This window comes from Argiope bruennichi, chromosome 2 (assembly GCF_947563725.1).
Source record: "Argiope bruennichi chromosome 2, qqArgBrue1.1, whole genome shotgun sequence".
In the NCBI taxonomy this organism is placed as follows: domain Eukaryota; kingdom Metazoa; phylum Arthropoda; class Arachnida; order Araneae; family Araneidae; genus Argiope; species Argiope bruennichi.
This window is the reverse complement of record NC_079152.1, coordinates 105,936,800-105,950,370: the sequence shown is the minus strand read 5'-3', so window position 1 is coordinate 105,950,370 and position 13,571 is coordinate 105,936,800. Positions and strand designations below refer to the sequence as shown.

The 13,571-nt window shown below is 25.6% G+C and overlaps 1 protein-coding gene across 1 annotated transcript in view; it reads left to right on the top strand.

Moving 5' to 3' along the window:
- The window catches only part of LOC129962272 (sodium/potassium/calcium exchanger 2-like), a 94,979-nt gene extending 91,846 nt beyond the window's left edge, over positions 1 to 3,133 (top strand). The window contains exon 8 of the mRNA XM_056076018.1: positions 2,268 to 3,133. Within this exon, the coding sequence (XP_055931993.1) occupies positions 2,268 to 2,523 (256 nt within the window). The 3' untranslated portion in view covers positions 2,524 to 3,133. The remainder of the gene's footprint in view (positions 1 to 2,267) is intronic.
- Positions 3,134 to 13,571: the final 10,438 nt, after the last annotated feature.

The following is a 13,571-nucleotide window of genomic DNA, read 5'->3' as shown; positions in this document are numbered from 1 at the left end:
TCTATTAAAAAGCAGATATTTTTATTTTTATTATTTTTAATGTTTTACTTTTAATATATTACCTATCTTCATAAATATTAATAAATCTTGAAAAATAAAATTACCCCAATTTATTACCAAATGAAATTATTGTGGATCAAAATTTATTTAAATTAATTAATTAAATGATAGTTAAGTTCTGTAAATATTAAATTAATTGTTCATAAAAAATATATAAGTTAATAGAATTTTAAAACTATAACGTATAAAGAAGCGAGTGAACAGTTATTAATTATTATTTCACTCCTTATAAATATGAAACAGGTGAAGGATGTAAAAATGATGGATTTATAGTGAATTGTATTTCCTATAATCTTAAAAAATATTAGACTGAAGTTAGATTTTTCAGGTTTTGCAAAATAAATAACTAAATAAATATTATGTTACAAATCAAGATATTAGAACTAAAATAACTCTGTTTATATCATTGTAGCGAAAACAATTAGTCTTTATATTAATATTAAATTTTGAAAATATGTATTTTAAAATACGAGACATTTTTGAAGCAGAAAAATTGAAAAATTCAAGATCAAGGAAAGATAAATAATCCTTCGTTAACATAAATTAATTCTGTCATAGTCATGATGCATATTAGTTATGAACTCTAAGTGGTACAGTGGTCATGAATACTCAAAGATTAATTATATTTATTTATAAAATGCAGGGAGATACAAAAGCTTTTAAACTAAAAGAAAATTCCAGGTATGCTAGAGCTCTGAAATTTAGTATGTATTATTGCATGTTTCCGATAAAGATGCAGTTTAATATCTTCCGAATTCAAATTTCAGTTAATTCATTGATTTTAATCAAATATTGTTTCTGGAAAAGAAATGTCATCTGGAAGTAAATTCGAGAAGACAATTGTGATTCCCTGATGTCAGACTAAAAAGCAGAAAATGGTAAATTAGAAGGGTTTTAATAATATGTTTTTATTAGTTTAATGATATCCGGAGATTAATTTATAACAAAAATATGGAGGTCAGAAACTGAAAAAGCTTGGAGTATTAAACGCAATCCGATGGGCCTCAATGTTTATCTTATAAAAGAAAATTCATTAAAAATTAAGAATTTAATGAAACTGTAATAGAAATCTTTGTTTACTTTAACTATTTGTATTAGTGCCTCAAACTTATATAATTTTGTTTTGATCTCTGTATCTTTGGTAAAAAAAAATTCTAATTTTAAATGAAAACTAACTAAACTTTAAACTTTTAAATGAAAACTAACTAACTATTTATTATTCCAATCATTCGTTTTCTCTTGTTCTGAAATATCACTAAAATTTGATTTTCTGTAATTCTTATTTAATTTTTCTTACACAAAATATATTAAGAAAAAGTATTGTAATGGTCAAAAAATTAGAATTCGTCATTTTGATGGACCTCCATGTTTCAGATCTCCCCGAGTTCAAAAAGCATATTTTTGTAGTTCTGCCTGCCAGTCTATCTGTGAGAATGATAACTCAAAAACTACTTTGAGATAGATAGGTAAATTTGGTATACGGACTTGACACAAAATTTGTAGACATTTATCAAATTTTGTGCGAAACCCAATCTCAGAAAATCTGTCTGACCGGTTGTAAGAATACTAGTGAACAACAAAAGGAAAGAAGTTAGATATATAATATTTGGTGGACAAATTTATCATCTAAACTATAGATGTCTATCAATTTTGAAACTAAATCTTTCGAGGAGGTGGCAAATTGTGTCCTTCTCATGCATGCAAACGCGATAACTTAAATAAAGGAAATTTGTATACGATCTTGTGACTACAACTGTAATTGTGTGTTAAATTTTGGTTTCAACCGATTGAGAAAAAAATGCATTGAAAATTCTTATTTATATATTCGATTTTCTGATTCCTATGCCAGCGATTAATCGCCAGTGGTCGGGCATTAGATTCAGTAAAATCACTAGATTCTCGACAAGAATCGACCTTTCGTAATAATGTTCACCAGTGCCTTGCAGTTAATATACATGTAAGAGTTTTTTTTTCACACTATAGTTAAGAAGCCAAAAATTCTTATGTCTGAGTATTCTTGAATTTCACGGGCTTACCCAAGATTCCCAGTTTTATACGGGAGAGGAATAACACATTTATTAGAGAATATGCCAGAAAGTTTCGGAGATATCACCCTCGATGATTTGCATTGCCGTAAATAATGATATTTTGGATCTAATCTTCTTGTAATAAAATGTAAGCATGTTAACATTGTTCTTTTTTTTCAGCCTCCCCTTACCATGGTTCTTATCGTGTTTAATCTTTGGTCCCGTGGAAGTTAGTAGTTCAGGAATGGCCTGCTCCTTGTTGCTACTGTTTCTAATGCTGCTCTTCGTCATTATTTCCATCGCAGCTTTCAAGTGGAAGATGAACGTAGGATTGGCCATGGTGATGTTTCTACTGTACTTTGTCTTCATTGCCTGCAGTCTACTCTTAGAATACGGCGTCGTTGATTGCGATGCCTTACTCGGAAAATCGGAATAGTCAACAATCCGTTTCCTTAATTTCAGATTCGTCTTCGTGTACACAAATATATTTGTCCGAAATTTGGTAAGCGATACAGGTCAGATCTAGGAATATAACTGCTTTTCAGTGTCCTCTCCTGCATTTTATACAAACAATACAAAATGCAGTTCCCTGATCTTAATGAATGCAATTGCAGAACGTTTTACCTTCCCGTTATTATTTTTAATGTCTTCCCTTCTTCTTTTTTTTTTTCTTTTTCTTTTCATTTGAAAGCTAACATCCCGTAACTTCCAGGTTTCAATAAACTTTCAAGTAATTGTGACATCTAAATATCGCTTAGCGATATATCATCCTCTCTTCCAGTTGAATTCTGTTGGCAGTTTTTTTTTCCAAACTCAAACTACTTCTATACTTAAATTCGTCATTTTAAGTGAACTAAAAGCTTACTCTTCTCAACTACTGAAGCTCAGAGAAAAATTTGAATAACTTTGTCTCCTACCTTCTTAAAGACTGAGTCATCCTCTACAATTTAACGGAATATTACTATTTCAAATTTTTGAAATATAGAAGTGTGTCTTGTGGTGCAAGCTCTGATTTGAAGACTTCGTGCAGATTTACAGTATTTCATTGCAGATTTACAGTAATTCATTGCAGATTTACAGTAATTCCTTGCAGATTTACTGTGAAAACTGTATAAAGAAGACAAGTGAAGATGAGCAATAGCTGTAGTTACATGTAAATGATTTTCGGAATCTAAATAGATTCTATAAATGGTTTAAAAGAACGTGTTATTAAGAATTAAACTTTATTTTGCGTTTTTATTTAATAATAGATGCTGATGAATGACTTTTCAAAGCACTTCTTAGTATTATTGTTGTTTCTCCTTTTCCACCTAAATTTAAATGATTTAGGTGCGTTTGATAAACAGAAATCTTCATCAGGAATTAAAAAGCAATCTTGCAACCAAAGATGAAATGTTCCTAAAATTTGAATCTTAAAAAATATCGTAATATATGTAATGCGTCACTTAATAATATTTATTGTTTTAATGCATTCAGATGTATATGATTGATTGATTTGGGATTATTTAATAATAAATAAAGAATTTTATGAAATCTTCATGAACCTCATTTAAGGAATATGTATTTTATAAGTATTTTGGATTATATAAAATATTTATTAACATGAAAATTCCTTTTTAAAATTTTTCAAAGGGATCGGGCTGAAGGTATCCATAAGTTTGAGAGAACCACACTTGATTAATAATGTAGCATCATTAATAAAGAATTGCTTCAATTTTTGTAAACTAAAATTTCTACGAAAATGCGGAATTAGTTTTGTTGTTAAATACTGATTTGAATAACCGAAAGCAGAAATCACGTGCTGACATGCCACTATATCGCTTCGCAGATGTTTGGACTTCTATGATTTGGGATCCATTGAATGTAATTGTGAAAAATTGCCAATAAAACGCCCCAGATTTAGATAATTTGAAACAGTGTATTCACAGAAGATATAATAAAATCACAAATTCTAATAGAACTTGACAAGAGATCGATTGTCATTTGAAAATTCACAGAACCACACCACTCACATCAAACTTTTTTATGGTTCGAAAAAACGAGCATTTTATCAAAGGGAAAAATACAAACCTGTAATCAAAGAGAAATAAACTGTTTGTCACTTGCCATTTTCTCAAAAAAGCTGTTACTTTTGGATACTTTTGCCTTGATCACCATATATATTAATCATAAACTGGATTTTTTTTTTTTTTTTTGGAAATTGGCCAGAATACTGAAACTTTAAAATAAGTAAATTCACAAACTAAAAATAAATTGTTTAAAATATCAGTTAAGAATTTAGTACTTAATTCATTTTGTTTCAAGAAAATTAAAAAATATATATGATGCCGTTGTATTAGCTGATACGATGATCAGATTTGCTTGCACTTTTACAGAACTTTTAAAGTGAAGGAGCATTTCCTTTTTACTGATAATATTTTAAATAATATTGTGAGTGAATCTACTAATGAGAATTACGGAGAATATTTTTCTTTGCTACTGCAGCAAGAAATAATATTGACTTCTTTATGTTGCTTATTTATGCTATTGACTAGATCCAGGCCTGTTTTGATTATCATTGTGAATGAATATTTGTATATATTACATGTCTATGAATGTTATGTGAAAATATATGTCTGAACATGCCAAACGCAAACTGTTTGTAACTGTAATTACTAAAACAATAATTTATTCTGTGTTTGTATATAGTTAGACAAATATGATGATTTATAATTTTCTTCTCGTGGTTATATTTCAAATATTTTTGAAATAACAAAAAGCAATTGTGGAAACAACCTAACATCTCTTTACAAGTTGTTACAATTTCACATAAACAGTTTGATTTTCATATTGCAAACTTTCTGTAGTCAATATTTTTTATTCCTTTAATAACGCTTGAAATGACGCACAAAAAATTGCTAAATTATTTTTAAGTTGCATCGAACTGAAACTACAATTTAAACTCGCTAATGTGCTTGTTTTCTTTTTTTTTATTAAGTAATTGTTTTCATCGATAATTTCAAGAATATAGAATATTAATGTCACATACTTGAATAATAATGCATAATTTTGAATGATATATATTCTTAGTTATTGAAAAAATACAATTAGTAATATCTATTTTTATTTTAGTTTTAAATAAGCAAAATAAAAAAAAATGTAAATCTTGTAAAAGAAACTTAGTATTTATTGCTTATCATAAAATTAGGAGTGTCAAAGCAAAGAATTTTAAGCATCATCGCAACTATTGACCTTATTAAAAAATAAATTCATAACTCAATAAAACATTATATTCATTTATATTTATTAATTTTCAAAATTCCCCGATTCAAAGACATTTCCCGATTGTTATCTGATTATGGAATAATTCAAATCATTAAAATTATTAGGATTTATTTTAATTATTAAAATGTTACACAATTAGTAAATACAAACATAAAATCATAATTGCTTTTATAATGAATTTACTTTTAACAACAGAATATCCTCTTTCAGTTAGAAAAATAATCAATATTTTCCCCAAGCGTGAAAGATTAAAAGTATCGTCATTATAATCAAAATATAAAATTATGTAAAATATCATAAATATAAAATTATGTTAATAATGTTATAAACGAAATAGTAATATTATTTTCTGCATTAGAAAAATCTTTAACCCAGTAATGTTGTGTCAGTTTGTAAGCAGAAATAATAACCACGAGCTTTATGGATTGCTTTGTGATATTTTATAAATTAGTATATACTAACTCTACAGAGAAAATATTAGTGTTGTTTGTATTTTCATTTATTTATTCTCAAGAACACCATTCGCTTAGATTATATTTTGTATGTGCAAAACTGTACGAACCGAAGCAGTTCGGAGGAAATGTTCTGATTTCGATAAATGGATTGATTTGATAATAGATCGTCTGCCATTCTAAAGAGAACTATTTTTATCCTCAGTTTTCCTATGTACAAAACTTCTGTAATGCATATTTAGAATCAGTACATTCTTATTTAGGTTTATAATTTCATTTCTAAGAAACATGGCATCGAATAACTTGTGGCGTCATTGTAGATTTAGTTTAATTTTGCTTTTCGAAACATAGAGGAAATATTTATAGCCTAGAGAAGACTGTTATTTGTTAACTGAATTGTCACAAATCGTCTTACGATTGTAGATATAATATATTTTATAGTTACTTTTAATTATTACCAACGTTTCATTTTAATGTTTTTATAATGACAATAGTATAAAATAATAGTCACTTATAATGTGATACTGGTTTTACTAACAAAAGTTACAAAAAGTATTCCATAATTTATTTATTATGTCTTATTGCGTGCTATGAAATATGTATTTATTTTATGTTTTTTACTGAATCAACATTTACAATGCGTCGTATAAGCCACGTACATTTGAGTACAAATTTTGGGTCTTCCAGAAAAGTCTAGTCATTTTGTGTCCGCTAATCTAACGTCCAACTTAAGTTACGTTCAGATTGCTTACATTTCGTATTATGGAATTAAATTTGCTTGTAAATAATATTTAAATTAATCAAAGCGGAACATCTCATTGATTCGAAATTAACGAAAAATTTAATAAATTTGTGACGGATAGAAAATTTGTTTTAGATTTTAAAAAAGGCACATTAAAATGCTTACTTTAAAATTGGGTCATTAAATTTTTAAGTAGAAATTGTTAGCAGTACTTATACTTAGCAAGTTCAATATCTATTTATGTACATATATGCTAGCAATTTCGTCCATTTGGATAAAATATCTTTTTTGTCTCTGAACATAATTCCTCAAAAATGTTGGAATATACATAGGTTTAGAAAATGTATTCATAAATTAATTTAAATTTTCGTGTGATAAAAAATTAGCTCAGAATTTCATATTTTACTAAGAACTTGTGATTGAACTAGACCTTATAAAAAATGATTGGCCTTTTCATGGAGATCCTGCGATAAAAAAAAAAGAAAAACTCGCGTGTAAAGAATATGTATATTACTGAAGAGAGAAATAGATATTTACGAAATTTATCAAATGTTTTTACATAAGTTGTAAAATACATTTAAAATGTTACTGTAAAGAAAAGAATTTTAGAGTTTTTTCGTATTGTTGTACATTTTAGAAAAATAGGGGTTTTTTTCTAGTAGCTTCGATCTTTTTATGCATGCATTACCAATAAAACGGCACAAACCTTTCTTTGGATAGCTGATGTTCTAGAAGATGTTAGTAAACTTGTTCTATGTTAGTAAAATTGACCACTCTCTGTAGCATATGCTGTAACTGGGCGGATCTTGAAGACTATAGATCTGTCTTGTTTCTTTGATCTTGCCTATTTGTAAGTATATGTTGCTATGTTTGTCAAAAGTGGTCAGATTGTAACTATTTTTTATCAAATGTACCTGTATCAAGATACTTGTCAAATATTGTTATTGCTAACAGTTAAGTTTCCTGTCCTCTATAATATATTTGTGTCGAGATTAAAAAAAGAAAGTAAATTATTTATCATATTAAATACCCATGCTTCTTTAACATATTTATCTTGACTATAGTTTACTTGTTAAGCATGCCCTTATTCTAAACTATTTAAGCTAAATAAGGATGAGATAACAGCCGAGTCTCACGAATGTTCCTAATGGGAAAGTTGTTTCGTTTATAATGATGAAAGTGTTAAAACTAAATTTAATTTGCTGTATAAACTACCTTTTAGAGTATAAATATGAGTATTAAATAAAAAATACTATAGAATATTTCTTTCCTGAGAATTTTGAATTTAAGATACTTGCTTGAGAATAGATTTATATGGACAAAAACTCTGAGCCGAATTGTATAACTGCTTTTTAGATGTTTATTTATTTATTTTTTTCAATTTCAAACCACGAAATAAAAATGGAAAAAAAAATAGTTCAATAAATAACTAAGTATAGCAAAGGTCAGTGACTATAACTATCGTGTAAACTTTCAATAACATTTAGGCTTTAATATTATCAATGACTATTATGTATTACAAATTATGTATTAGTAATGATAATTCTTTACAGAGATCTCTTTTTAATAAATACACTTCATATAATGATATTCGATACGCAAAATATTGTCATAAATAGCAAAATGCAATATATTTAAAATTTATTACGCATTTAGAATTTAAATAGTTCAGATATCACTCATCCAGTTTAGTATAGATCGAATATTACAATATATAATAAACTAAGCCTTAAAAAATTGCGATATGTAAAAACAGAAAATAAACACATCTAATTTAATAAAAATTACAATAAAATTGCAATCATACTTAGCATTGATATTAAATAAAAAAGCAATTCCTATATCTATTTTTAAAGAAAATAAAGAATTTATTCACAAATAACTATTTAAATTAAGAATTTATTAGAAATTTTCATAATTGTTTAAACGCGTTAGGTTATGCTCCTTTTTTATATTCAGTTTTATATCTTCGTTTATTTATATTACCAATCTTGGAGAAATTTTATATTAAACATTAGAGATAAAAACTAATTCCAAATTGTAAGAGTATGCAGTTTGTTTTCAAAAATGATTAAAAGAGAACAAGATAGAGAATAGAACTTCATTCTATTTTTGTTTTATTTCCTGAACATCTGAGGCAGTTTCTGTGGTGACTTAATACTTTCTTCAAATGTATATTACTTCATTCAACAGCTTTCTTTAAATTATAAGTAAAATACTTTTCCTAAATTTATATATAAGGTACAATTAACAGAATATTGTTTTTAATATTACTATTGCATACGGGCAAAGGAAGTGGAAAAGCGTGATAAATATGAGCTATGTTATTAAATTATACCCATAATTGATGTTTATTTTAATCCATCTGTACTTATTCATAAATGAATTGTTTTAACTTATCATTATATAAGTAAGACTTAAACTCATATTGTTAGTTACATTATCATCATTACTGTTTCATTGTTTCTTTTCATGAATTTTTAAATTCTGCTCAAAATTTACTAATGCTTTGTTTTTGGAATATATCATACTTCTGCTTTCCATATATTTACGATTGTATAATCATCGTGACTGTTTCATTTCAAAACAAAGAGTGGTTAAAAGGAATTTATATATATATATATTTTATTTAAAATTCCAAGGATTCTTCAGATCGCTTCATCGTTCCTGATATAAGCTATAAGTGTGTTTTATTTTAAAAAAGTTTGAATTTCAGTTACATGATTGAATTAAAATAAGTATTGGAATAAATGAGAAACTTACCATTGATTAATTCTCTCAGTAGATAACACATAAAATCGCATTTAAACTCTATCTCTTATTTAAAAATCATATACCCACATTTCCCACATTATGTCAATGTTTAAAATTAATTGTTAACATCGAATTAAAGTTAAATATTTTCATTTTTAATTCATTGAAAATGGAGAATTATAACTGGAATTTGAAAGATCATGTATCTAAAACTCTGTTTAACATTTAGTTGGCACCCCTTCGTATAGTCAACGGATGCCAAGTCACCAATGCCATAAAGCAAGATAACTGTTAAAGTAAACAATGCAATAAAATATTCTTGATTAATGATTAAGTAGGTAAAAAATTAAACTAATTTTATTTTTACTACAGAATTTTTTTTTCGATCTTCGACTATATGAAAACATGCTGGCTAATATATTTTACAAAACGGAATACTTAATAAAGACCTGTTTTTTTTTTCAGTGACAAAGTTCAAACTCTTAAATAGCAGATAAATTAATAACAGGAAGGATATTTGACATAGAATGTAAATATGTAAATAGTATCTACATAATTGCTTTCTTAATGTATGTGTACTACGAATGTAGATAGGAAATGTGCATAAGCACAACCATCACTTAAATTATGTAGAACTGTATAAATGTAGTGATATAGTTAGGATATTAATTGTTAGTGTGTTCCAACTATTTAAAAATGTGAAACGATTCTAAAGTCAAGGAAAATGTGCCATAGATATTTTCTTTTATCATATTAATATCTGACAGAGAAAACCCTAACCAATCCATAGTATATATCTGCGAAAATGTTTCATTTTTATGCCAGATATTATGTAATAGAAAACTTGAAGGATAATTTTTAATTAATCACTTACGTTTACTTGTTATTAACATATAGGCAAATGTAGTTATAAAATTGTATTATTTTGCTTCCATCTTTTTCACTAATAAAGTGATTAATTAATAAGCTGTTATAAAGTGTTAGTTATACTTTAAATTTTAAGATTCTCATTTGTTATTGCAAAAAATCATTTTAATTAAGGTTTTTTTCAGTTTATATTTCATTAAAAAAATTAAGTCCGTTTAAACAACCTTATAGAAATAATCTCATACTATTACAATCTACTTAATTTATAATTTTAATTTTATAAATTGTAAAAAGTTGTAAAGATATAAATTTTTAATATGATAATATTTCTCCAAAGTTCTTAAGTTTTATTGATTTTTTTATATACACTGAATTTAAAAATTGTTAAATATACAATTTTTATTATTTTTAGTTTATAAATTATATAATTAATATGTCTCGATCATTTTATGTCTTGGCAAAGTGCTTTAATAAATTAATTTATAAAATTGATGTAAGATTCAAAATGCACTCACCATACTAACAAAATTCATATAAATTACAAACGAATTTGTATTTATTATAGTTTATAGATAACAAGAATATATTTTTAGATTTCTTTCAAACTATTAGCACTTGATTTTTAATAATAAAAATATGGTTGGGAATATCAAGTTTTGAGGAATTAAAAATGTCTTTCCGGATATGTGTAAATAAACATTTTGTATTTTATGATTGTAAATAGTCATCATAATGCTTTTACAAACTAATACATAGAAACTGTTATTCTAGACGTAAATTCAGCAACATTAGTATAATATTCAGAGCGTTTTCTAACCATATATAATATGAACATGTTGTGTAAATGCATTATAACTTATAGCTAATTAGGAAACAGCAATCTTTGTGTAGCTGAGATTAGAATCACGTTATAAAAATAATACGCAACATTTTTGACGTATAAAATTTGGCCTTGTGGCATTTGAATATTATCCAATTTGCTTTCTTATAAAAAAAATATCTATTTTATTTACTTCAAATTTATATTACTCCTATACTAAATGAATAAGTAAAATAACCTTGGATAAAACCTATGTAACGATTAAAAGCTTATTTTAAAAAGTGTTTAAAACTTTTTAGAATCATAGTAAAATACTATTAAAATAACTACATTTTTAACTAACAAGTTTTTCGAAGGAAAAGTAACTATCTTGTTCTAATTTCTTTCGACATTTTCATGAGAATCAGAATCAAGATTCTTTGTAATTTATATTTCTAAAAGAAAAAAAGAACGTTCCTCTACAATTAATAAAAAATTACAAAGTGGAACCAATTTAATTTATTCTACAATTTCCTCAATGATTAACATGAAGTATCTTTGATCTGATGTTATTTTAAATCATAATGTTAGCAATATATCTTATATTAATTATTTACCTAAATTTCTAAATACATTTCTAAATTCTTTTATTTGCTTATGTGTTCTTAACAATACATGTCTTTTACAGAATATAATGTTTCCTATTATCCTGACTATTAAAACAAGAAAAGCAGAAGTACGATATAAAATATACAAATATAAAAATGTATATATATTTCAGTTACGTCATTTTTTTAAATAAATAAATATTTAAAACAAATTAAACTAATAAAAATGGGAAAAAAACCATTTAGGACAATATGAATAGAAATTGTTTAGAAATATTGATAGCCTAAGTAAATTTGATAGAACTGTAGAAACAACATTGTATGGTGAAATAAATCTAACAAAAAGAGTACGTGAAGTTTAAGAGTAAAAAATAGATTATGATTGTGAACTTCAGTCACTGTTTAATCCTTTAATTTAAATTAAATGCAAATTTTCTTGTTATTCTAAATATTTAAATATCTTGTAAAGAATATATTACAATTAAAATTCTAGATTTTCATTTTATTACTTTTTTATGTTTTGTAACAAAATATTTTGAATTAACATCCAAAAAATTAAAAAACATTTATGTTGTTATTACATTATTTCAATTCATTTATTAAATCATTTTATAATTTCATAGCTTTTGCTGTAAAAGTTTTTTTCATGCATAATGTTCGGACACATTTCAAAATGAATTTTGATATTCCTGGTATGGAATGTGATTCATTTCACAAATTATTTCATTATAATCAATTTTTTTCATATATCGGAAATGTAATTTATTTCAAATTAAAGAGTATTCTCAAAAGCTGTTTTATACAAAATTTCTTGGTTTAAATTCATATTAAAATTGTAACCGTAAATATGCGGACCAATTTCTTTTTTTAACATTCTTTTTATTCATTTGATTGGTTATTGATTTTTTTTCAAATCTCATTTAGGATAATTATAAATAATCTCATTTTTTTTAAACTATAGTTCGGTGAAAATTGTCAGGTTCTGAAATTTTTGCTTCATATAAAATGTATTTTAGCCTGAGAAATTTTATGTTTTTTGGATTATCAATAATATTAAAATAATTCTGTAAAAACAAAATTTATTGCAATAATTTTTACAATTTATGCATAAATGTTGAAAATTCTTGTCTCGAAGAATCATATCTCGTCTTAGCAAAATTACTGAACTAAATAATTGCTTCTTATTGTCAAATCAAAATCTAGTTATCCTAAGATCTCATATCAAGAAAACATGTTCTTTTCTTTAGAAAAACGACAAAAAAAATATATATATATATATATTAAGTTTTCTGGTATTGTTTTCTTGAATAAAAAACTTCATCTCTCTTTTTTTTTCTTTGTAAATGTTTTCTACAAAGAATATTTGCTTTTTATGTACATATAATGAGGACTATAGAAGAGGATGTGCACTTACTTAGATATAACGTTAGGTAATGAGTGATATGCAAAGGAAATGCTGTGATTATAAAGTGTATTCTGCTAAGAAAAGTATATTTTGTCGAAATGGCTATAACCAGATACCGTCATTTTTTTGAAAAGTAATGAAAGTTATGGTATGTGTAAAAATAAAACAGTTTTCTCACATATAGCTTAGAATATACTAGAATGATTTATATAAATTTTTCTAAATTGTGTAATAAACTTATAAACGTGGCAAGATTTGAATGTGTTAGTTATCCTAAGTGCTCCTACCATCAAATTTCATTAAAAAAATAAAATCCATAGAATTGGAGTGCTTTGTGAGAAACTAGATATAAATTAATCATAAACAAGCATTAAATATTTAAAAAATTTGGTGAGAATTTTAACTTTGTGCTGTTTATTGATTCTTCGTTTATACAACATGGTGGTGCTTTACATTTGATTTTTAATAAATACTACCAAATCTTGCCATGATTATTTTAACAACAAGTGTAGAAATCTATTTTTTCTGATGACTGTGTGCAGCTATGAATAGATGTTGATAACCGTTATTCTTGAATCTTTAAAATATCTTGA